The following is a 25,165-nucleotide window of genomic DNA, read 5'->3' as shown; positions in this document are numbered from 1 at the left end:
GGGGGGATCTTGTGGCCTGTTATAAACTAGTCAGGGGGGATCAGCAGGCATTGGGGGAGTCACTGTTCCCCCAAGCACCGCCAGGAGCTACCAGGAATAACAGTCACAAGCTGGCAGAGGGTAGGTTTAGGTTAGATATCAGGAGGCGCTACTTCACTGTCAGAGCGGCTAGGGTCTGGAACCAACTTCCAAGAGAAGTGGTGCTGGCTCCTACTCTGGGGGTTTTAAGAGGAGGTTAGATGAACATTTTGCTGGGGTCGTTTGACCCCAGTATTTTTTCCTGCCATGACAGGGGGTTGGACTCGATGATCTGCTCAGGTCCCTTCCGACCCTAGAAACTATGAAAATCAGAAATGAAAACGTTGTTTCCAATCACGGAAGTATCATCAGGCTTTGTCCTGCCATGTCTTAGACACGGTGAGCAAAGGTCACGGGAGTAATATCCTGCACATATATATGGCTGTGAAAGTTCACTCACACCCCAGTGAAACCAGTGGAGAGGAGCCTATAGACAACTTGACAGGTGCCAGCAGCTTTTGAGGAAAAAGGGAGGGGGGGTTTTTATCTTAAAAAAGGAAAAGGGAAGAGAGAGAATCAAACAACTTAACCCTCCTCCTGACCAAGTGCATCAGTCACCCCAGAGCTTAGGTCATTTGATCTGCCACTGCCCCACCATCTAACAATCTAACAAAAACATCCAGAACAGCCCAAAGGCAAAGCACAGACGGCAGAGGAATCTTCACCCTTCCTGAGCATTGCTGCTGCATCCTGGATGGGCACAGAAATAAAATGTGAATGTGCCTCTTTGAACTCATCTTGCCCTATCCCCTGCATTGAAGCAGAAATGTTCCCAATACCTTTTTCTTTAAGGCTTTATCCCAAATTATATCACTTCAATTCCAACCTCGATGGAAATACTCTGCAGCCTGACAGATGTCAGAGCATTTTCCCCAATCAGTCTTAATTTTTCTGTTGCTCATTTTCATCTCATCTTTATTCTGTGGCACAAGATCAACCTCCGCACTCCCTTGCCATTTGCTACTTTCAACTCCTTCAGTTCAAGGCTTCAAATTTTACAGTTAATAATAAAGATAAATCTATTCCATTCCATGTACAGAGACCAAGGGCTATGAACAATCATGGCTTGCAGTCCAAGGCTCTCACAAGCTGCCAAATCAGGAACACTGTCAGGACATTGGGAAAAAAATGCAAGGAGCCAAGCTCACAGTTTTGGCCATCAGTTTGAGGGGCTCCTTTGTCTGGGGGACTTCTCAATCAAAATAAATGCCAAGCTAGCTGCAACTGCTGCACAGCAACACCAACTATTTCAGAGCCTGGCTAACCAAGGCAAACAAGATAATTTCCGCCAAGATGGTTTACATCAGAGGATGTATAACTCTCTCTCAGACAAAGCTAAGGAGACAGTTAAAGGAACAACCAAAAAAGAGGCAAACCAGTCAGCACCGCCACCAACAAGTGGTTAACTCGCAGCCAGGACTTCAGTCCTGCAGCACCCGCCAGCAGGGCAAACCCAGACAACACAGCTGTCACATAGGGCCTCTGGGTCTAGCCTGCCCAGCTGCTTGCCTCTCCCTTCAACCCATTCCTGGGCTGGAGACCCCTTGCTCCGTCCCTGCCCTTCCCTCTGTTCTGCTTCCTGCTCCAAACCCTCGGCCAAGCTCTGCACAGCGAAGAGGCTGTTGCCACGTGGCAGCACTGACAGAGAAAGGAAGCAATGCCTGTTGCTGAGCCACCAGCCCTGCTTTGCAGGTGGCTTCCCCTCCCCTTGGAGTGGGGAGAGGAGAGCGACTGGAAAGAAGGCACCAGGGCAAAGGCTTGGGGCAGCTGCTGGCTGGGTGGTGATGCCTGTGGTGCCCGTATGAGCCCCCGGACTGCGAGGCCCCAGGCAGCAGCAGCCCAGGGGCTTGGGGGATGTAACCCCCGTCGGGGGCTGCCCTGGAAGAGATCTGCCTGCCGCCTCCGGCCAGGACCCATCAGGGGGCGCTGCAAAGGGGGAGGGACTGGGAAGGAAATCTCCCACGCGGCGACCTTTGACCTGGTTACGGTGACCCCTGACCCTGACCCTCCCCCACGCGGCGAATCCGTGACGTACCCTGACGCAGGTGAGCGCGCAGTGCGCGTGCACGGACCAGAGCCCCGAGAGCGCGGTGAGCAGGTGTGCGACCCCGATGGCGGCGAGCGCGAGCAGCGCGGCCTCGGGCGGGGCGCGCTCCGCCTCAGGCTCCCCCGCGCCGGGTTCCCCTGCCTCGGCCCAGGCGGCCCAGACGCGCGGCCCCCACAGCCAGAGCCAGGCCGGGTACAGCCCCGCCACGAAGGGCAGGATTGTGCCGTGCAGGAGCCGCGGCCGCCGCCGGTACAGGGTCACCGCCGATACCAGCTCATCCATGGGCCCCGGAGCCGGGCTGGCGGCCGCCATCTTCCGGGAGCCCGCCTACAAACCGTCTGTGTCCGCTTCCGCTTCCGGGAGTGTGGGGCCTGTAGCCGCCATCTTGGGACAGAACGCCAGGCTGTACCTCATTTCCGCCTCCGGCCCCGGAGCGCTACCTTTTCCCCAACCGCGTATATGCAGGAAGCTGCCGCCATGACACCAGGGGCGACGCCGGCGTGGCCTGCCTCCGCTGCCATGGCGATACAGCGGGCGCATGCGCCCTGCTACGCTTCCGCCTCTCAGGCTGGCGGCTGCAGCAGGGACCGGCGGCATGTGAGCGTGGGACAGGGGCGCGATGCGGGGCGGGGCCGGCCCGGCCCATGCGGGCCTCAGCCCACGCTCCCCGTTTCCCCGCAGGGCGGCGGCGCTGGAGGTGGCGGCGCGGTACTGCGGGCGCGAGATGGACCTGTACGGACAGTGCGTGGCCGCGCGCCCCGCCTCGTGGCAGCAGGACTGCAGCGACCTCCGGCGTGACATGGCGCGGTGCGCCGCGGCCCAGTGAGCCCCGGGGAACGCGTGCGCGGGCCTGCCTGGACGTGCGTGCGTGCGCGCGGGAGCGGGGCGCGGGTGCGGACACGTGTGGCCACGGAAGTGTGTGCGTGCACGTGTGGGCGCATGGGTGTGAGAGCGCGCGTGCATGGACACAGGTGCGCGTCAGGGCACTGGAGCAGTGTGAGTGTGTGGCCTGCATGCAATGTACATGTGTGCGCAGACATGGAGGTGAGGCATGCGCGCAGGGGTAGGCAGACAGTCCAGCCCCTCACAGCAGTGCTTTGGGGTCCAAGGAACTTGCTGAGAGGTGTTAATGCACCTCCCCCCCTCCTCTTCCCAGCGTGTCAGCCCTCCGGCCTGCAATGAATGCAGGGAGCCCACAGTGACATCCCTGCTGTCCTGCCCGGTCCTTCCCCAGTGATCAGTGGTCCCTGCACCAGAGCTGATGTCAGGGTGGGGGACAGAAGTACTGTTTTTTTAGACAAGGCGGGAAATGGGGGGCACAGAGGCAGCACGTGATTTGCCCCTGGGCTGCACAAGCCAGCTTGTGGCAGAGCTGAGCATCGAGCCCAGACTGGTGGCTGGCACCACCAGGCTGGGCTGGCTCCAGCGCTCACTCTGGTCGGCTGCGGGGGTTCTCCAGCCAGGCCTCGGGGCAGAGCTCAGCGCAGGGGCACGGTCTGTTGCAGCCCGATCGTGAGGAAGATCCGCCACGAGTGTGCGGAGTCCTTCACAGCCTTCGAGCAGTGCCTGGCGGAGAACCAGGCGGCTGTGGTGAACTGCACTGAACACGTCAACCAGTTCCTACTGTGCGCCGAGCAGGTGAAGCTGGCAACTTAAGAGTGAGTGACAGGTGTCTCCCTGGTCAGTGCAACAAGGGGCAGGATAAGGGTTGTGTGGGGGTGGTGGCTTGGGTGGTGGCGACACTTTTCCACCAGAACCAGAGGGAGGCCTAGTTCTTTCACAGGGACTTACATGCTTCCCCCACATGTAACGTGACTAAGCTGGAGCAGAGATTATTAACTCTGTGGAAACTCCTCCCGTGCGGCAGATGTCGTTGTCTTTGTGCCATATGGCAATCTTGCACCTGTAGCTTTGCATCCAACAGAGTGCCAGTTCTTTCTGAACTTCCTGCACCTTAAATGTTGGAGGTTGCAAGTGTGAGAGGAAGAGGGAAAAAATTCTGATCACGCTCTGTTCATTCCCCTTTCATCATCCACTATGTGACACAGGAGACTGGGTGAGATGGACTACGGTCTGACCCAGTAAATGGCAGTTTTCACATTCTCATGTTTTGTTTTGTGTAGGTACTGCCCGGGACCTTCACCTCCAAAATGGGTGGACAATCAACTCTCATGCAGCATCATTCCAGTGGTTCTTCCCTGAAAACAGAATGTGCAAGTTCCTGCACCATGACTTCTGCCAGCTTCTCACCTTCAAAGAAATCTGGATTCACGTTGGGATGCTAGAACATTGCAGGTTTACCTGTTTTCCTGGCCTGCCCTTAAATGCTGCTGCTTGTCAGTGCTGGTGACAGAGTTCTGAACAATGCAATTCACCAATAATCTATGCGAAGACTATATTAAAGTGACAGGAAAGGGCCAACTCTCTTCTGCACTGACATGGAGACTGAAGGCTAAACTAGGTCTTTGTCCTGTCTATGCCTTCTGTGTGCAATTCTGGAGTACTGAGGGCTGGTGTTCCTTCACCCCAATAAAAATTCATCTTGAAGACCAAAGTGCCAACCCTGGCTTCCTCCCATCATCCCTGAGAGCTGCTTGGTGGGGTTGTCTGTACTGAAATCCAGCAAACACTGAAGTGAGAATCCTGATCTGTTCAGGTCCCAGGTCTGTCTCACTTTAAAATTGCCTGGTGACTGAGCAGCCTGACTGAAGGGCTGATGTAGCTTGGCGTGTGCTCTGTTCTAGAGCCAGCAGAGGGAGCACTGTTGCCAGAAGACCTGAGACTCCAGTAACAAGTGCTCCAAGGTGCTTTACAGCCCCTGGCTAGAAAGGAGATGACAGAGCAACCATTGAATGCAGGTAGAGCACCAGCATTCCCAAAGGGGGTGGAAGGGACATGGTAGGGATGGAAAGAGGTTGTTTCCGGTCTAGGTGGGACTTAAAAGTGATCCCAGAAGCACTTGACTGTTTCTCGATGAGTGAGTTAAGCAGGTCCCTCAGATTGCAAAGGAAACCACCTGGAGATGCGGAGAAATGTACAAGGGGCTATACAGGGTACTGGGCCTTAGGACTTCCAGGTTATTTTTAGGTCTTTGGCCACTGCTGCATGTTTTGGGCAAATCTCTGTATCATGTCAGGTTGGGGTGATGGTTTCTGCCTCCCAAGGCCAAGTGGGGCTTTGTAGCTGCACACACTAGGAACTTATGAACTTACCTTCTGCAGGCTGCTGGTGTTACCAGAGTCCTGAAAACTGCAGCAGGCTCAGGCCCACATGATTCAGCCCTGCCCAGAGAAGTGCTGCTTCAGGTCTCCCATGGAAAGGAGGATACTGTGTCCTATAGAGCTGGAGTCTAGCATTTGCCTTAAACCCCAGCATAACTTCACAGCATTCTTTAACACAGGGCCTACATGCCTTCCATGGGCAAGGCAGGCTGGCTCTCACCTGGTTCCTAGCTCATTTGTGCTCCCTGCCCAGGACACATTATTCCTTTTCCACCTTTCAGCAGAGGCAGGTGTCCAAGCATTTGCCTTTGAGTCCATGATATTTGGCGACTGCCCTCCAACTGACCAGCTTGGCAAAGGTTCCCTCCTCTGGGGAGGTGGTGGCAGATTGAAGTTCATCTGTTCCAGCTCCTAGCAGAGCCCAACTTGCACAGCTGACAGGCCGTGCTGTTGTACAGCTTTCTGGGGCTCTACTGGCTGCTGGCCTGGCCGCACAGGTGGCTGCATTTCAGTAGCGATGTATTTATGTGGGTAGCAAGTAATCCAAGTGCTGAGGGGTGGTCATTTATAATAATGTGTGTTTTAGGGAGGTAGAGAACTGTCTAGCTTGCCTGCTTTAGGCACTCTGGGAGCAGCTTCCAGGGAAAGGGCTAGCTCCAGAGAACCAGGGAAGCTGGGGGGGGATGCGATGGCAGCTCTGCCTTGCTGCGAACTCAGCAAGACAATACAACTGCTAGCAAGAAAGAGGAGAGGTATCTTTAGCTGATCCCTTGGGATTATTTATAGCAGTCAGCGTCCCATTAGTCATAAATATCTGTGGTGGGCAGAGCTTTATTAAGGAGGCCGTTACGTGGAAATGAAGGTGCTTTACATGCTGTTGAAATTTGTGTTGAAATGTCAGCTCGTCAGCAGCAAAGCCGTTTTTCATTATGTTTAGGGTGCGCTGGGGCCCCTGTTAAGCCCAACCATGTCTCCTGCCAGTCGGCAGCCTGAGCGATTCCATTATTACTTGCTCGGTCTATTACTTTAATCTCTGTGCTGCCATGTGCTCACTGCTGATGTCAGTTCAGTCAATCAGCTACACCCTGACAAGTGATGCCATCACTTTGCTTATGGGGGATGAGCAGGGCAGCTTCAGATCCAGAACAATTATGCGCAAGTTAGGGTAGGAAGTATGATGAAACAGTGCACTGCAGGGCTTAGGAAGGGGCCTGCTCTCACGGGGCAGAATTGCAGAGGTGGGCAGTTTTTAAAAGGATCATCATCCCCAGAATTACCAACCACAGCCAAAGCTGAGTTCCCTGATGACTTCAACCAGTGGCATTGTCAAGTTTCTTCTGGAAAGTCAGGGCAGTTAGCCCCATCAAGACCAGCCATCACTTTCCCTTTGGGTTGAATGTGCAGTTGCCTGGTTTTCTCAGCTACTGAGCCCAGGAGGAACATTTGTCTCTGGCCAGTGCTGCATGGTCAGTTGATCTCGCCCCTGCCTGGCTCTGTGTCAGGAAGACCTCCAGTCTTGCAACAGCAAGAAGCATGTTTCTTGGCCATTTCCCTTTCCCTTTGCAGTTGTTTGAACTGCTTCCGTCAGCCTGCTGCTAAACTAAAGCCTTGGTGCCAACTGCAGCAGTTGCTGGCATGGGGAAGTAATGGAAGGGAATTGCTGGTGGATCAAAGCAAGCCAGGCACACAAGTGAGCAGCTAGAAACAAGCCAGAAAGGATGCGATGGCCAGCAAGTGCTCTGGAGCACAAGGTACTGGCCACAATGGACTGGACAGATGTTCTCAGATGTGATGCTGCAAAGCTTGCATTGCTAGATCCAGTTGTTTTTAATCCTCTCACAGAAAGGATTTGATAGAAAAAAAGGTGGTTCCCAAAAGGCACAAGGGGGCAGTGGAAGCCTCTTAGAATCAGAAACATTAGAAACCCTAGACGAGTCCATCTCTGCTTCTGGGCCTTAGGACAGTGAGGACCCACTGCAGAATGACCTGGCAGAGCCAGCAAAGGAACATGTGGGCCAGGACCAAGTGTTGGGCTTGCCACCAAGTGCATCTTGGGTCAGGTGAGAATCACCACCCCCCGAGAAACAACCCCAGGAAGCTGTTAAAGTGAAAGCAGGCACCAATGCAAGGCAGAGCTGGGAAAGAGTCCTCAGGCAGTCAATCAAACCTGTATATTCTGTTCTGTCTCCAAAGGCTGCAGAGAGATTCAGCTAAATTAATCCCAAATGGCTCAAATCAATAAGCGGATAAGTCTGTTTCCCATGGTGAGAGCTGTAAGAAAATGGATTTGAGCAGGCGGCTGGTAGATGGGCACTCCCATCCTCATCGTGAGCAGAGGAGAGACCAACACTAGACTCTTGAACTCTAGAATCCTGGGGTAGGTGTCCGGAAGCCCCATTTTGAAGTCCTTTGGAGAAATCCCAGGTTCATCACAGACCGGTCTCACACATTCTTGCTCTGGGTTTATTACAGTGCAGCATTCTCCCTTTGAGCTAGGCAGTCACAACTCCAGGTACCAGGACTCCTGGGTTCTGCTCCCAGCTCTGCCTCTGGCTGACTGCATGACCTTTGCCCTTTGTGCCCTGCTTTGTTCATCTTTAAAATGGAAAGTAGTGTAGAAATAGCAAGGGTCAATTAATTAATGTCCATAAAAGGTGTTAAGGTCCTGAGGTGAGGGGAAGCCAGGGACCATTCTTCCAGCAAATTCCTTGCTCTGTTTTTCTGTTTCCTTTTGGTGCAGACACCTCCAAATAGAAACTGAAGCGTGCTGGCAATTTTGCAGCCTGTTGCTTTGACTTTGGTTTCAGGCTTGTTTCCTCTCAAGCGGAACTTGCAAACCAATACAGCGAATTACACATGAGCCCAGAATGAGGAACTAACAAAAGTATCCCTTTAATTTTTCATCCAGAAAATGCTCTCGTTTTCCACTCTGCTTCTCTTACTTAAAGGAGCCATAAATCAGTATGTTCCTTTGGTGTTGGCACTTGCCAAGGGAGATTTAGTGCTGCTGGCAGGCCCAGATCTGAACCGGGCAGTGGCAGAGGGCAAAGCACAGCACAGAACCACATTCCATTCACACACACAGTTGCTTAACTTGGCACCCCTCCAGCTGACATCGGGTCACTTCCAGGGATGAGGGAGGCTGGGTGGATGGAGGAGAGTGCTCTTGTCTTCTGGTCAGCTGACTCCTTTAAAGTGTTTTTGCTAGAGATGCAGAAGAGAAACATATCTGGGCATCAGAGAGTTGTGAGCAGAGTGCTCCTAGCAAATGGGCAGACAGGCTGTGCCTCTGGGCAAGAATCTTGCCAGCCCTGTCTGGCCAGAGAACTGGTCCTGCCTCTGGTCTGGATGGAGACCACTCCCACCAGCCTGCCCCTTTACAGAGAGAAAGAGAAAGCAGCCCTGGGCCAGCTGCAATGGACTCCATTCCTGGCTCTGAAACTACAGCCTTAGCAGCTGCTTCCATGGAGGCAGGCACATTGGCCTACAGGAACAGTGAGAGCTCGCTGGCCCACTCCATGGCCTAGGACTCTCCTCCACAGAAACACATTTGCAGCAGAGGCTGCCCTGACAGTGACTCACTATGAGAGCACAGGGTTTTCTACAGCAAAACACACCAGGAGCATATGTGTCTACAGCCACTGGGCCCCAGCACCTGGCCACACTGCTGATGCTAAACAGCATCTCTGTGCATCAAAGCAATGCTGAGATCAGAGCTTCAGCAGGACTTGCTGGGCTGTTCTGGTGGCTAGGGACCAACTAGTGCCTTCCTGATTCCTCACTAACTGAAACTGTGCCTGGGTGCAACAACCCTGCTGGCTCCTTATTGGCAGCAGTCTCCTTCCTTAGTTATGGCAAGTGAATCTAAGCATTGGTTCTTAAGCTCGTTAAGTCATGCAGTTTCAGTGGACTACCTAGCACTGCTGGTTCCATGTCTAGCCTAGTTATTTACACGCTCACCCACATAAATTATATGTTTGTATATGGCTCAGATCTTTCCTGAGCTAAGTGAGGGCGTGGATTGTCCGACTGTGCTCAGGCAGCCTTTAGACTTCAGCTTTAAGTTTGCTTTTATTTCCAAATGTGCATGCAAAACCACTGGCACATCACAGCACTGGGTCACAATGAGCACGAGGGCGGGATTTCTGTGGGTGAAGTTGGTTCCAGTGTTTGGAGGAAACACACACATCGGCACAGGGTTCACTGAAACATTCTCTCAAAACAATCTAAACTGAGACCATCTCTAGTGCAAAAAGCCACCAAAAGAAACAAACACGCAGCTCTGGGAGGTTTCAGTCTCGTTTCTTATGGGTGGACAGACACATGGCAGAGGTGGGAACGGCAGCCATGGGGTGTGGAGTGGATGGGTAAAACCTTCCTTTAGAACTGGCCTGCTCAGATGGAGGTAACTCACACGGTGCCAGTTCCCCGGGACAGGATTCTCCCCCTAAAAGAAACAACAAAGTGTTTATCACCTATTTACAGAGTTGCCTTAAGGGAAAAAAACCATCTGACACTGGGACCAAGGGATGGTTTATATAGAGTCTGGCTTTGTAAATGAGTGAGCAGGCAGCTGCTGGTCACTGTGGGATGTTTGTACAGCTTCATTCATGGACAAGCAATGGGAGTGTGAGCTGTGTAAGAGCTGTAGTTCTGCATCCCTGGTCACAGGCTGCCTCCATGAGCTCCTTGAGAAGATGGGGAATTCCTGGCATAGCAAAGGGAACTAGCAGCGGGTCTCCTACGGTTCTGGGTTGTTGATGTGCTTGGGTGGCTTCCCTCAGATCTGTGGCAGGGACAGCCTTCAGTGACTTCTTCCTCATGGAGGAGTGTTTTATGCATCGGTGAAACTAGGCTGGGTGGCTTTGGAACCAAGACGCCACGTACCCAGACATCAGCACGCCCAGCTCCCTGGCAGCTGCAGCACAACCCTCCCCGCTGGGTCTGCTGCTCTGGGAATCAGGCTGTGCATGCTGGTGACTGCTGTTTTACAAGTTTTCACCACCTAGAAAGGGACGGGGTGAAGCCTGTGGCAAAGACGGCCTCCAGGCAGATGGACCACAGAGATGCTCCTTTCAGGCATGGCAGCCCCAGCATCATTACGTAGTACCAGGAGATGAGTCTACCCTTGTTCACGGAGATGGATGGACCCCTAAGCACAGAGCTTTCTTTCCATGCGGCCTGTCCCGCATTCCTCCCAGTCACTGAAATGCCTCCTGTGCCAACTGACATGGGCCCATGAAGGCAGCCTCCAAAATGACAGTGGTGTAAGTCAGTCATCCCAAGTCTTTGGTCTGCCTGAATGGAATCCCAGGCACCAGGCCACAAGGGTGCTGCCAAGGTCTATCAGTGTTGGGGTTTGAACCAACAGGGGTGGCAGGACAGAGGAGATGGCTGCTTCCAAGGACACGTCTGGGCAACCAGGCCAGTCTTTGAAGGACATGATGCTCAGATGCTTAAACACTTGACAACTGCTACGGTTACAGCTAAACAACATTGTACCATCCATCTACGTGGCACGAGAGAAAGGGAGGAGAGAGGCGATGCAGAGAAGTCCTCCAGGCTGCTGCAGATGCCCCTGAATTAGTGCTCACATGCTTGGAAACCCAGTCGCCTCCTTGCACCGTGCAGGGTTCAGGGAACTCCTCTGCAGGGCTCTGCTTTGTCTTTCCTGCCCCCACCCCCACCCCGCCACCTGAAATCAGAGCAGCCTTGGTCCGAGACGCACACGGGTGCCAGGAGCTGCTCCGCGGTCAGGAGGTGAAGTAGGAGCTCTGCATGGAGTAGAGCCGGTCAATGGGGTTCCCCACGCGCGCCTGGAGGAGGCTGGCCTCGGCCGTCGACAGCAGGCAGTCGCCCAAGTGGCCGATGCTGTCACTGTCCATGTCATGGAAAACGCCTTCTGAATCTGGGGGAGGGAGGGAGGGAGCAAAGTGAAGGAGGGGCCAATGCCTGCCCAGGTGGCTAGGGCTGCAGGACTGCCCCCCACTGGCTTGTGGCACACAGAATGAGGGGGAACAGGAACTGGGCCACTGCTCAGGCTGGGTGCAGCTCGCCTCACATGGATTAGGGCCCAGTGCAAAACCCTCAAAACCTACTCCCAGCTGTAATGCAAGGAATAGCTGTCACACATGAGGTCCCCATGTCCTGTGTTGTGCCCTGATCAGAGTGAGGGGCCATGAGTCAAGCCTAGGGGCATGGGGTTCCTCAGCTTTGCAGCATGTACTGCCCAGTGACAGAACACCCCAACCTCAGGCTGCCTGTGCATTTCACCCCATGTAGAATAATAGAAAATGAGGGCTGGAAGGGACCTAAGGAGGTCATCTAGTCCAACCTCCTGCTCAAAGCAGGACCAGTCCCAACTACATCATCCTAGCCTTGGAATGGACAGCACCACACCAGGGTGATGGGCATGACCAGCTCCACTTCCTGGACCTGTATCCCAGGAGGCCCTCAGCACAACTCTAAATGATGCACACATGAGACCCACAGCACCACTGTCCCAGCCCACTGCCCTGCCAAACCACAGCAGCTTGCCTGGCATTTCTTCCTGCTGCCAGCTCTGGCTGGCAGGCATCAGATGCAGCTTTGCCACAGCCGCACCAGCCTCCTGGCCGGCCCCTTACCATAGGGATGTAGATGGTCTCCTGGCAGCTGGGGCGGCGTGAGCCCTTGTCTGTATAAGTCTGTGCTGTAGCTGTTCTGATCCAGGGGCAGCAGCTGCTGCTGGGGGATCCGGGGATAGGGGACCATGAGCCCGTCTAGTCCGTGAACACTTGCGCCATCTAACGAGCAATCAAGGGAACAGGATGAAGAAGCGGACGGGACATGTGATGATGGGCTTTGCCCTTTGCATTCAGCACTACAGCTATATACCCAGGATGCTGTGGGTATCCCCAGGGACTCCCATCAGGAGCTGTGCAAGCAGGCAGTCAAAGGCAGCACCATCTGCCAGGAGAAGCAGGAGGGGACGGTGTCTCTGCTGCTCTGGGTTAACAGCAGATGTGTTGTTTAGCAGGTAAGCGGGCAGAAATCTTAATTCACCTGCTGGCAAGAGTTGAGCCCCTGTTGTCTGGTCAGAAGCAGATGACCTCAAACATACAGTGCAGAGGTCATTCTGCAATGATAACTGACCCCTTCCCTGCGTCCCCTAGACCTATATACACTAGGCTGCCCTCTGTGCTAGCCTGCAGCCTTGCTCCAGTGCTGCCAGGCTGAGGTTCCCCTCTCTCTTCACAGGCCTGGGGACACCAGTCTGGCCCCTCCTGTAGGCTTCCCACCCATCCTCACCTTCGCTGTCATCGTTGCTCTGCCGGCTGCTGCGGCCTGTGCCACGGCCTGTCCCCAAGCGCGGATTGCCCAGCTGGTCCTGCTCCTGCTGCTGCTGCTGCTGTTGCTGCTGCCTGCGTGCAATCTTCTTCATCTGCAAAAAGCAGTGGGAATTTCCCAGCAAGAATGGGGGTGAGTCACAAATGATTTGTGTTTTTTTCTGCTGCCTTCAGGAGGGTCTTTCAAAGGAAATCGTCCCAGGAAATCATCTTTTAGTTTCCAGCTACAATTATCTCCTGTTTTTACTTTGTCACTCGTTCCAAGTGGGACATCTGAGACGTTATAGGTTGGGAAAGGGAGAAAGTGGGACAATGCTTCTTTCCCCCCCCCCCCCCCAGGGGATCATGTTGAGATTTCACCCAGTGGAAGAGAACAGTAGAAAACAAAGAATTAGGCATTTGGAACAACCTCCTGAAGATCCCTGGCCCCTCCAGGGGGGGAGCTGCCTGTCACTGCTTCTCCAGTTCTGAGCAGTGGGGCTGTTCCCTGTCCTTGACTCCTGTACAGCACATGCCGAGTGGGACGGGGGCAGGCACCACTCACCTTGGCTCTCTGATTCTGAAACCAGACTTGCACTACTCGGACGGTCAGGCCGGTCTCAGCCGCGAGGGTCTCTCTCACCTATCAGCCAGAGAGGGAGGAGAATTCAGGTCAAGACCTGGTTACATTGAAAAGGGTCTGGCCCAGGAAAACTCCCTCATGACAGGTTTGTTTCCACATGTGATGAGCCCAGAGTCTTGGCACATCGCTGTTGTTGAGGTGCTGTGTTGCCACTCAGCCCACACCCTGTCCCAAGGGGACTTGGTAGCTCCCTCCAGAGCAAAGCTCCCCAGGCCCTGCCCTGGACCCTTCAGGCAGCATGGCTGAGTGTCTCATCCCCAGGTACCAGGCAGAGAGGACATGAGGCCTGGTGCCATCTGGCCACAAGGAGAGCAGTGTGAGGGCCCTCCCAGCACAAACTCTGGGCTGCAGGCCATGCCTGGAATGGAGGAGAAGGTGTCTCTGATCCTTGTACCTTTCTGCAGGGCTTAGAGGAGACCTCAAAGGAGGCTTTAAACGCTCGTCGCTGCTGGGTGGTGAGGATGGTGCGTGGGCGCTTGGAGCGCTTGTGGTCCTTGCCTTCATCACCGCCTTTGCCATGCGGGTGGCTGCCATCCTCATCCTCGCTTTTCACTGCATGGGGAAGCAGTCGCAGTTACTGCCCCAGCTTGGCCAGGCCGCAGCCTTCCTGGCTCCGTTCCTGGGCCTGTGAAGCCAGGAGCTGCATGGGCACTGGATCCCCCCAGATGCAGCAAAGGCCATAATCATGACTGCTCTTTGCACAGAGCTGTCCATTTCTAACCTGGAATTCCTCCTCTGCCTAGACAGGATTGAGGCCCAGCTGGCTCACTCCCCTTCCCATTCCTCACCACTCAGACTTAAGCCCCAGCTCTTTCTCCTGTCTCAGCACCCTGGGGAAGGATGCTTTAGAAGAAGGACAGATGAAGCACTTAAGCCCTCGGCAGTTCCTGCCTTGCTCATGTCTCCTGACACACAGCCCCTTCCCTTGCCCATGCCCATGCCCCTGCCTGCTCTGCCCTGCCCAGCCCCCTCACCAGACTCAGTGGGTGCAGGGCTGATGGCGCTCAGCATCTCCTTCTCCTTCTCGTAGTCACTGCGGCATAGCAGCTGCCCCTCCTTGAGCACGAACTCGTCCCCACGCTGCAGGCGCCGCTCGCACTCGCAGCAGTAGAAGCAGTGGACATGGTAGACATTTTCCAGCACCCGCATGATGAACTCGGATGGGGCGATCGCCTTCAGGCAGCTGCTGCATTTCGTCTGGAACAGCCTGCACAGCCAGGGAAGAAACAGGCCATCAGACAACAGAGTTGGGACTTGGGATGGGGTAGGGGTAGGCATAGGAGAAGGGAGGCTCAGGTGGCATGGGGAAGGGGGTAGAGACTAGGCTTAGAAGGCACTGGGGCTGGTAGAGGCTCAGCAAGGGATTGGCCTGGGGCTCTGTTCGGGCATGGAGGGTACTGGAACTGAGGTTGGTGGGTGAAAGTGGGGCAGGGGAAGGGTTCTGGCTGTGGGGTAGGGGGCAGGAGCCACCATGGCCAGGGCAATGCATCAGGCATGGAGGGGTAATGGGTGCTCCCCCTACCCCAAGCTGGCATTCCCACAGCACAGCATCAGCATCGAAGTTGGCAGCTAGGGCAGATGTAGGGCGTCAAGGTTCCCAGCGGACTGGGGAAGGCTCCCACAACTGAGCTGAGCATGGTGGCCCAAAGCAAGGCAGGGGAGACAGAAAACGAACTGCCCTGGGGCTTTGGGACTGGAAGGGGGAACAGGACCACTGACAGCCCCAGTGTGCCAAGATGAAATGGAGTTTAAGATGCTACCCCCATGGATGTCCACCTGAACAACACACGCTGTTCTGGGACTGCAGCTGGTCTTTAGCTCAGGTCACTGCTGCCCCTGCCCTGTGCTGCCTTTCTCTTGGTTCCCTCCCAGTTTCTGTGGTTCCTGTGAGGAACAGGGCCTGCCCCACCAGTAGCTTAGAGCCCTGGGTTTCTCTCCTAGATGGGGCAGCACTTTTCTGGGCACAGAACCAAGAGCATGCCCAGCCAGCCAGGCTTCCTCCCAGACCACTAAACTACTCTAATGACCAAGTCCCCAAGGGCTGAACAGTCTCCTGGCAGAGAAAGCCACAGGGGAGAGGCTGTATGTGCCCCAGACAGCATCCAGAGAGAGAAACCCACATTTGCTGAGCGCCCTGCATTCACAGCAGATGGTTCTGATGAAGTAATTTGGGATCTAAACAAATGTGAGCACGGTGGCTGCCGGCTGACAGCTTCTATTTAGCCACTTGACAAGAGAAAGTAATAAAATGGGGATTAATTAGGCTGTTGTTTAAACACACAGGATCTTCCCCACCAGCAGGGAACTCATAAACTGGGATTGAGAACAAGACTGGGTTAATCCTCCTGGCAAACTCTGCAGAGCGGGATGAAGAGGATTACAGGGGAGGGCTCATCCCTTCCAAATACCACCGTGGATTTGTGCTGGAGCAATGGCTCCCGCCTCTAGTGCCTGGGACATTCCAACTGGAGTCGCGTGGGATCTCTCACCCCTCTTCTGTATGCATGCATGTGTGCGTGCATGTCTCTCTGTCTTTCTCGGGCTCTCCCCTCTCTTTGTCTTTTTGCAATTCATGTTTTATTTTTAATAGAGTCTGAGATGGAAAAGGCTTAGTGTAAAGGATGCTGCAATCATGGAATCAGGTATTTCAAACTCAGATTCATCCTCACGCCCACTTCCCTTAGTCTGAGTTCGTTGCACAGACCTTCAAGGTGAGTCATGGTGAATCTGTGCCCTTAGCCTGACACTGACACCCAGCACTACAACAAAGAGGGGAAAGGAAAGCACAGTCCCTTCCATTACCTGGACTCAGTTATAGGCCTATGCCTTGCTGCTGAGTCAGGGATTATTTATATTCCTACCCAAAGACCCAGAGTTTACACAGCAATCACCCAGTCTGACCTCCCCGGTGTGGGATTCCAGCATTGACCAACTCCCTGCCAAAAGGCTGAAGCATCTCTCCTAGGACAAGTCAGGTGGCCTTGCAAAGACTCCACACAGTGGAGAATTCAAAGACTAATGGCTAATTCCCAGCTAATGACTGACTTCCCACTCACACCTCTCTCATTCCAGTGCCAGGCACTGGACCTGGTGGAGCTTTCATTTACTACAGAGTGGTTAGAGTGAATCATAGCAAGTACAGGAAGCCAGAGCACATGTCCCTGCAGGTGTCTGCACTCCTGGCTTCCAATCCGCATGTTTGGACCATCCTGGCCACAGAGAATCAACCACCAGATGATAGGCTAGGTTAATTTTTCCCCGTGATGCACTTAAGTCGTGATCTACCCAGAATGAAGATGCTTTGACCAGTTCAAGTTGACGGCAGGTCTCAGCTGGTTCCTGCTCCTGGAAGCAGTGGCTGCAGCCACCTGTGTCCTCAAACCTGGGAACTTCTCACCGGGCCCAGCCTGTGGCTTTGGGCTACAGAACAGAGGCATAAAACTGGAAGCAGAAGTATCAGGAAGGTGGGCATCTCTGGCCAAGGCACTGGCCTGGTAGTGTCCTGGGCTATCCTGGCTGGGTCAGAGCAAGAAGCAAGACTGTAGCTGGCATGAATGGGACACCTCTCCCTCCTGGGCCTATGAGTCACAGGACTCGATAGAAGATCTGGAGACAGTGCCTGAGGCACGTCCAAGCTGGCAAAAGAGGCCTGCTTGTCCACAGGCCAGCTAGCCCGTTTATCCTCCTGCTCTGGACAAGGAGGTTGGCAAGTGTTGTTAAAGCACCCTGTCATAAGCCAGCGATCTTGCCTGGATTGCTCCTGGAAGGGCTTCTCGGATGCTGCCCAGAGAAGGATGCTGCGACCTAACTCAATAACGCCTTGGCACCACAAGCCCCGCACCCTCTGTCTCCCAGCTAAGCCCCGAAAACAAATCCGTGCTGCTTTGTACTAATTGAAGAAAACATTCAGCAAGCAGCTCATAAACACGGTGTCAGCTCGCATTACACAAAATTAAAATTCTCAGCCCCGGCAACACCAGGAATTCCTAAAGAGGCTGGTTTTAATATCGCCCGAATCCGTTTAAGTCAAGGTAATATTGTTTGGGTTGCCATAGAAACAGAATACATCTCCATTGCCGCCAGTGGGTTGCAAGGGGAGATGGGAGGCTGCGAAGGGAGCACGGTGACACGATGTCTGGAAACATCGGCTCATGGAAACCGCATGAGGGGAGACGGTGACACAAACTGGGTTCCAGGTTCAGCGCTGGAGGTGATCTTAGCTGCTTAGCACCAGCAAAGGTGCTGGGCTAGCCACCCTGGCACCTGGGAGCTCCCTGTGCCAAAGACAGAAGCATCATGAAGGGCTTCCAAACCCTCGCACCCCCTCTACCAACACACGCGCCCCTCTCCTAGGATCACCACACCGAGGTTAGACTGCACGGCCCCTTCACTGCTGAGACAGACAGTAAACAAGGCTGATCATGATGCCTGCTGGTTTCACAACCAGGTTTTTTGTGTCCTAGGGTGCAGAACAGTGTCAGATGGTCAGAGCTGCCTGCTATGACTGACGCTGGCCCCATGAGGATCCCTGGACAGCAACATACACTTCCTGGCCCCGCGGCTTCCCAGGCAGGGGGACAGGAGCATTAGAATGGAGGTTCAAATGCACCTTTGGGCTCAGGCAGCAGGCAGCTTCCCATGATGATGACCCACATGTGATGTGGCTCAGACCCCCTCGGCCAATACATGAATGGGTTTGTCTTGTGCTCCGTCTGCTTGCTGTGGTTTCACCGGCTTTCGGCCGCCAGCAGACTTGAGCTGGTAATACCATGGCTGCCAACAAAGCCGTTCAACCCTGCAGAGCTGGCCGCATTGGCACCCGGGGCTCTGCTCACTGTGCAGAGCGCACTGCAGAAGACTGCAGGCAGACAGAGGACCCAGGCACTGCCCCTCCCAGCAGCCCCGTGCGCTGAGCGGCAAGTTCTAGAGGACTTCTCTGACTAGTTGTGCTGGCACGGAAAATCCTGACCCAGGCCTAAGGGTAATTTGGAGCATATGAGATTGTCCTGACAGGATTAAAAGGTGTTAATGAAGCAAGGAGCAAGGCACCCTTGAAAGCTGGGAGGCCGGTGCTTCATGAAGTTGGCTTATTTAGTTAGGGTTTAGTCAAAATGAAGCAGTCCAGGCTTAAGTGAGGTCTGTTTACCTAGCGCTGAGCTGCGAAATCCATCCTCGCTGTCTGAAATATTGAAGTGGAACTTGTAAAGCCTCTTTCCAGATTTCAGGCCAGGGCAAGGAGCTGGGGGCAGGGGTGGGATACAGAGGGGAAACACAATGCACCCTTTCATCCCTGGGAGTTGATTTCACTCCTGCGACAATAGCAGATTCCCCCTTCACCAATATGAGGTGGGGGAGAGGGGTTAAGGGCGAAATTCCCCTCTGCTTGGTTTCCAAGTGGTGCCAGCAACACGGAGGCTGGAGCAATGAGAGTTTGAGAAGACGAGTTGTTACCTCCCTCCTGTTCCTTCCAAAGCATTCACTGGACTTCCTGGTGAATGCCTCTGGGAAGGGGCACTTGCCTACTGTCTATGGCTGGGAACACTCAGACAACCAGCCACAGCTAACAATGCTGCCACTCTCTCAGTGATGGCATTTTGGAGCAGCAGGCCCCTCCTCCTGGCGATCCCAGAGCCATTGCTACCTGCAGAAGATCCTGGCTGAGCAAATTTATCTCATGCTGTTGCCAGGCAGGCTCGGGTCCTTGCTCCCAGGCCACGGGGAAGCTCCTTCTGCTTGCCCAGCCAGTCCCCAGAGACCTGAGCTGCCTGTTCATCTGCTCTGAAAGGTGAAGTTTTTCCTTGGGGGTGACTAATGCTTGAAGCTGTGAACACTGGTGAGCTCCTGGGATGGAGCTTGGCTTAGGTGCAGAGGCAGCAGGCAGGATGGGGGAGCTCAGGTGAGAGCTGCTGTGTGCCCATCAGGTTACTCCCATCTTTGGCAGAAGGTGTCAGACCTAAGAGGGAACTGCAGGGTGAGGAGCCCTCTGCACCATGAGGATGCTGGATGCCACTTCTGCAAGAAAGGGAAGTGGAGCATGAAGCCTGCTAAGACCTGCTGTCTAGATGGTGACAATACACAACAGAGCTCATGCTCGTGGGTTTCCAGACCCATGTAGTGCCATAAACTCATGCAGAGCACTTGGTAGCAACTGCTAGGCTCCAGCACATTCCACTTCAAGCCCACAAAGGCCTCTGAAAGCAGCTGCTTTCTGACAGAAGATGCTTTACAGCCTTGCTCAGAAAAGACCCAGCAGCAGCGGGCTTCCCTGCTTTGTGTCTGGGGAACTGGCGCTCTCAGCCAGGCCCTAGGCCTTGGCACTGGTGGTGTAGAGCCAAGGCGGCTGACCCACAGAGACTGGCTTTTGCATCCCATTGCACCTTCCTCTGCCATTCAAGCCCACTTTCCACCTTAGAGCCAAGCTCAAGGTTTCAGCCCTTATCATCACTGATGTGCAGTATTTTGTCACCTACCAGGCCCAGAGCATCTCTAAGACAAAGACCCTGATCAAAAACTCTTCTGAAACAGAAGCAGAGACAGACCCTTCTTGTGGGCTGACCGGGGACCATGAAACACACTCCCCCTGGAAACCAAAGCCTGGCATGGACATCACTGCCTCCCATGTCCAGACGCTTCTTCAATTTGCATAAATATTGAGGTGGGTGCACACTTGGAAAAAAAAGAGTCCTCAAAAACCAAAACTTCCCCCAACAGTCCCACCCTATGCTGGGCAGAACCTGCCCCCGAGGAGCGGCGGGAAGGAGATAACTTCATGCAGCGGCTGTTTGTTATGTCACTTCATGCCCTGCTGGACAGCCCTGGGTGAGATGGTGGTGGAAGGAGCATAAGAATGTGACTAGCACAGAACAGAAACCTCCATGATGAGTCCTGGGAGAAGCTAACAACAATGCAGCACTTCTCCAGCTAGTGGGATTGACTGTCGCTCCTGGCACTTCAGATCTTTAAAGCAGATGTCACACATTTTCACTATAGGCAGGAGAGGGACACAATGAACTTCAGGGCTGAGATGGCAGACAGGGAAGATGTTTGCTTAGTCCCCTCAACCACCCATGAGCACTGCTTTGTTTGAGGGCGCTCAAGCATGGCAGCACCAGGCCTGCAACTCACCAGCACAGCTCTGAGTGGCTGGACCCTGCCCCATCCTCCAGGCTGGTTCAGAAGAGGATAATTGTTATAACCTTGCTCTTAGCACCTGGGACTCAAGCCATTAACGTCGGGGATGGGGACCAGCGCTTAAATAAAAAAACGAACAACAAACAAAACACCCGGCGAGGTTCCCGAAGCCGCCGAGATTCATAAATATTGAAGTGCCACGAGTGAAATGCTACTGAAAGATTTAATACAGTGCTGCCGCTCTGTCCCTCAAGGGGTTAAACCCCCCACTGTGAGGATATTACTGCCAGTTCTGTGGCACGGAGCCATCACCATATAATCTGATGAACTCTTTTATTAAATTTCACAGGCCTGTCTTCTTTATTAAAATCTCCCAGAATTCATAGGGCTCCTGTCATATCGCTGCTGAATGCTAACAAAAAAATGTGTTTTCTCTGGGTGTCACCAGCAAGGGGCTGCACTGCGGGGAGTGTTCCTGGCAGGTGGCAGGGTGGGGGCTGCCTTTGGCAGAGGAGGGTTGGCGGGGCCCCCACTCCATGCCCAGTCTTCTCTGTGCAAACCAGAGGTGGAAAAAGAGGCTCAGTGAGAGAACTGTTTCCGAACCCCATTGGTTTACTGGAGTGTTACAGACAGAGAGGCCCCCGGTGATGAGGTGCAGGTGAGCTACCTGGACTGGAGGGCAGTGTCTGCTGCCAGGACATGGTGGTCATGGTGCCATTAGCCAGGGACAGTGATGAACCTGGGATCTCAGGCTCCTGGTCACCTACAGATTCCCAGTGAGGTCAGGCCTCAGTAGCAGGGCTGCGGGGAACAGCCTGGGACAAACTGGGCCCAGCACCATCTCCTTTCCAACTGGCATCTCAGACAAACGGGGTGCTGGGCTCTGCAGCAGGGAGCTGCTGAAATGCTTACGTTTGTTTTTAAATCACTCATCTTCTCTCTGGCTGCAAACAGTCCCTTCCATATAAACCCCCACTTGGGCAGAGCAGAGCTGCCTTTCTGTCCATCCACCTGCCTCTCCACATCCTACTGGTCTTACCTGAGCTACAAGGGACACACCTACAAGTCCAGTGATTTGTTCCACTGTCCAACTGAATCCAAAGCTAATGATGCTGGAAAGCTGGCCTGTCCTCTTCCTGTCCTCTGCAGTGGACGCAACCACCACAGCACTCACTGCTGTATGGTGGGATCCATTCCCAGGCAGCTCTGACCTGTGCTGGAATCTGCTCAGGGCAGGGAGTCTTGCCCTATGCATCATGGAGTCCTTGATGCAGGAGCCACACAAGCCCAGGCTAGCCAGGGACCTGGCTCCCTCCTGCCCTGCACCTGGAACAGTTACTTCCCCATGCAAAATAAGTGGATGCTGCCACGGGCAGAACTTTGCATGGAAGGGCACAATATCATGAGGGCAGAGCACTGGAGCTCCAGACCCAGCGAACACTCTGAGCGATGCTACATGCGTGGAGTTAGTACAGTCACATGCTAACACCAAGCTCCCTGCAGCCACAACCCCCTCTGTGACTCCGTTTTCTCCTCTGTACAGCAAAGGTGATAATACCAACTTGCCTACTTACTATGGCAGTGGTGACGGGACTGGCTGTATATGTCTCTGAGCTACAGCAGCCACAGTGCCGGCCCAGGTTCAGGAAGAACAAGGGCTCAATATGATTATGCTATCCCCTTCAGGGTCTCACTCCCCTGAATGAATTCATCGCAGGGGAGTGAGACCACAGCTTGCCTGCACAGGGGAAGAGAACTTGGACTGAGGTGGGTGGAGGGGGCTAAAGCTGGGTGGGAATCAGAAACTCCAAGCAATACACTCTTATTCCAGAATAGGAGCAGTCACAAGGGGAATGAATCAGGTATCCCAGACTAGCTCCCTGGGCAGACTCAAGTCAGTGAACTTGAATTAAAGCAGCAGAGAAGGGACAAGAGGGCCTGGCTTTCTGACAAGCTCAGCACCCAGCAACAGCTAGATGTAGTGGGGGCTTCAAGATGGGGATACCTACACACTGAGACCCAACTACCTCACAAGCACAGAGTGCTCACACATCCTCCTGAGACTGGATTCCTCACTGCCCTGCCTGACACAGTCCTTCTTCACTCTAGTATAAGGTACTTAATGGCACTTTCCACAAGCTCTGCAGTGTTGCAAGAGGTGGGTGGAGGGTATGATATGGGCATGTGAATCTCTGGGTCTTAGCCTAACACTCAGAGGACCTGTTTGAAAAACAAACTCATCCTTTTGCAGGAAATCCCAGCAGGCTGAAAGCACTTGCTGTGCCCAGTAGGAAAGGCTGAAATATCAGGAATGATCAGGAAACAAACAGAAACTTTCCAAACATTTTCCAAGTGGAAATGACCATGACTGAAAATGTCAACATTTTAAATGGAGACAACATATGATTTTGTTTCATGCTTTTGGGCTTGACATTATAGTAAAGCCAAAAAACCAAACAAAACCAAAACAAAAAAAGTGGTTGAAACTGAAACACTTTGGTGGAAAACATTAGTTTTGACCAACCAAACAGCTCTCCATCCCCAGCTGTGAAAGAGCTCACTGGGAAGTGCCATTTGCCTCTAGAAACAACAGATGAAGTTCGCCCCATGATCCTGGGTGCTCAATTTGAGTCATGTTGCAGGCACTGCTGGATTCCTGATGCTGTTCCCTTCTCCCATCTCTTGAGAAGTGGTGCCTCGTGGAAGGGAATCTCCAGCTGTTCCCCCCTCGTGCCCCCAGCACACTTGCTTTCCAGCTGGCAAAGCACAAACCAACCAAGAAGCTTGCTCCGGGTATGTGAATTTCAAGTTGGAGTTATCAATTCATATTGATTTTGTGCTGCCTTATTGGACGTCAGTGCAAAGCCTCAGTGGGCTATATTAGTATTCTCGGCATGGGGAAGGGTTCCTTCCCAAGTAGCTAGGGGTGATATTACCGATCCAGATAGTATCCAAACTCAATATCCTGTTTCTCCTTTTCTCATTTCCTGTTTGCAGGTCTGAATGCCAGCCTTGTCAGAGCTGGGGGTGGGGAGGGAGATAGCAGGACAGTATGTGCGCAAGAGAGGGAAAGGCAGAAAGTGGGGATGTTGAGGGGGAACGGGAGGGGGAGGCAGGCAGAGGGGCTGCAGACTCTTTTTTATTACAGATTTAATAATGACAAAAGAACATCATTAAACATTCATTAGAATTATTTAATTAAATTTTACTTTGGAGAAAAAAAAGAGATTAAATATGATGCAAAAAGCAATATTGATTGAGAAAAGAACAAGCTGGGGAGACGTGATTTAAATTAAACTCTGGGTGCTCTCACTCTCTCCTTTTTAAACAGGGAAGCGCAGGAAGGTGCTTTGAGGAGCTGAGAAGGAAGAGTCAGTAGCTCACAGTTATCATGTCTCCCCACTCCTGACAGGGAAGGCTCTGGGGCTGGGACCCCACCCAGGCTCTCTACAAGGCTGACATTCATTGCATCCTGCCCAAAGGCAGCTGCTGCCCTGTTACCACCATGCAGTTGCAACAAACCCTCTCTCCTAGTGAAATGGCACTAACTGCTCTTGCTAGTGCTGGGGCCCTATACCTGGCTGTGCCAGGCAACCTCACAGGCTTGAGAGAAGGATGACCCTGGTGTTAAGAAAGAAGGTCAGCTCTTCGCTCTGCCACAGACTTTCCATGTGGCCTTGAGCAAGACACCTAGCCTCCCTGTGCCCAGTTCCTTCTGTACAATAAGAATAATACTGCTTCCCCACTATGCAGCAAGGGATGGAAAAGACTATGAACACCAAGCTGTGGTAACAGGAACCCTGTTAGATAGAAGAGGTTTTTCACTGGAAACTACCGAGAGGAAGCATCTGCACTAAAAATGTGTGCAAACCTAACTCAACCAGTTTCTAAACCTCCTTGCACAGCTGTGGATACTCTTACATGGCTTCCAGAGCAGGTGCCATTAGCTGAACTCCATCTAGCCAGTAGCGGCCACTCTGAAAATGACTTTCTTGCTGCCACACATTTAACTCAACTGCTTTAGAGACAGGCTTAATTATAATGGGGATGACCATTTCCATATATAGGTTGAGAGGGAAGGAGTATGGCAGAGGGAGAATGGGATGAGTGGGTTAGAAAAAGCATGTGGGGGAGGAGGAGGAAAATTACAGAGAATGAACCAGGTCAAACCCCTGGGAAACAGTCACTTCCTCCCAGAACAGACCACAGACCCATGGAAACACACACACACACACACACACTAGCCCCATGGGTCCCGATTCAAAAAAAAGGAAACCAACATAAGCTGGGTCTGAAGTGAGTTAAGAGCATCTGCACATATAGGGTTTGCTCTGACTTAACATCATCCCTGTCTTGGAACCGATGCATGACCTGGAGTGAGCTTGGCAGGCTAGGACATCACTCCAGTTGATAGCACAAATACTATACAATCACCCAACAACCACAAGACTGCCATCATGCTAGTTAGGGGAAATTTTAACTATGTTTCAGCAGGACTGTGATATGTGGGGGGGAGGGAGGAGTGGTGCGTGGGTCTGGTTTACAATTCAATCTGGGCCTCGCTCGGGAGGAGGGGGCCATGTCCTGCTGTTGGCAACATGCAACACGCAGGGCGCAGAGGCCAAGGGGATGGTGAGGCCAGGAAAAGAGCCACTGACACCAGGAAGGGAGATGGGAGCTGCAGGGAGCAGACCCTAGATACCTCTGGCATGTGTGTGCATCGCAGGTCCCTCTCAGT

General features: G+C 53.4%; 3 protein-coding genes across 4 annotated transcripts in view; 1 reads left to right on the top strand and 2 right to left on the bottom strand.

The window, feature by feature from the left end:
- ATP13A1 (ATPase 13A1) overlaps nucleotides 1-2,489 on the bottom strand; it is a 25,781-nt gene extending 23,292 nt beyond the window's left edge. The window contains exon 1 of the mRNA XM_019556697.1: nucleotides 2,114-2,489. Within this exon, the coding sequence (XP_019412242.1) occupies nucleotides 2,114-2,437 (324 nt within the window). The 5' untranslated portion in view covers nucleotides 2,438-2,489. The remainder of the gene's footprint in view (nucleotides 1-2,113) is intronic.
- Nucleotides 2,490-2,616: 127 nt separating this feature from the next.
- On the top strand, nucleotides 2,617-4,679 carry CHCHD5 (coiled-coil-helix-coiled-coil-helix domain containing 5). 2 transcript variants are annotated; one of them, XM_019556700.1, is made up of 4 exons: nucleotides 2,617-2,722; nucleotides 2,807-2,947; nucleotides 3,631-3,783; nucleotides 4,249-4,679. In XM_019556700.1, exons 1-3 carry the CDS (start codon nucleotides 2,664-2,666, stop codon nucleotides 3,779-3,781), a joined length of 351 nt encoding a protein of 116 aa, XP_019412245.1. In that variant the 5' UTR covers nucleotides 2,617-2,663; the 3' UTR covers nucleotides 3,782-3,783; nucleotides 4,249-4,679. The 2 variants fall into 2 exon arrangements, with proteins under 2 accessions (XP_019412245.1, XP_019412244.1); XM_019556699.1 differs by lacking the exon at nucleotides 2,617-2,722 and having other exon boundaries at nucleotides 2,729-2,947.
- A 4,719-nt stretch (nucleotides 4,680-9,398) lies between these two features.
- Nucleotides 9,399-25,165, bottom strand: part of LOC109324667 (LIM homeobox transcription factor 1-alpha-like) — a 34,349-nt gene continuing 18,582 nt past the window's right edge. Inside the window, exons 4-9 of the mRNA XM_019556696.1 lie at nucleotides 14,271-14,503; nucleotides 13,691-13,848; nucleotides 13,219-13,296; nucleotides 12,637-12,769; nucleotides 11,973-12,131; nucleotides 9,399-11,254 (exon numbers count right to left, since the gene is read on the bottom strand). Coding sequence (XP_019412241.1) covers nucleotides 11,100-11,254; nucleotides 11,973-12,131; nucleotides 12,637-12,769; nucleotides 13,219-13,296; nucleotides 13,691-13,848; nucleotides 14,271-14,503 — 916 coding nt within the window. The 3' untranslated portion in view covers nucleotides 9,399-11,099. The remainder of the gene's footprint in view (nucleotides 11,255-11,972; nucleotides 12,132-12,636; nucleotides 12,770-13,218; nucleotides 13,297-13,690; nucleotides 13,849-14,270; nucleotides 14,504-25,165) is intronic.

Source organism: Crocodylus porosus, unplaced genomic scaffold (genome assembly GCF_001723895.1).
Source record: "Crocodylus porosus isolate Cpor-Errol unplaced genomic scaffold, CroPor_comp1, whole genome shotgun sequence".
Lineage (NCBI taxonomy): Eukaryota > Metazoa > Chordata > Crocodylia > Crocodylidae > Crocodylus > Crocodylus porosus.
The sequence above is the reverse complement of the archived record's forward strand: the minus strand, read 5'-3'. Positions and strand labels throughout refer to the sequence as shown.

Excerpts from the sequence above, each read along its gene's own strand:
- CHCHD5 (XM_019556699.1), top strand. The coding sequence starts at position 2,745 with ATGCGGGGCGGGGCCGGCCCGGCCCATGCGGGCCTCAGCCCACGCTCC. Across the intron at positions 2,948-3,630 it reads GCGCGGTGCGCCGCGGCCCA|CCCGATCGTGAGGAAGATCC; the intron begins GTGAGCCCCGGG and ends GGTCTGTTGCAG.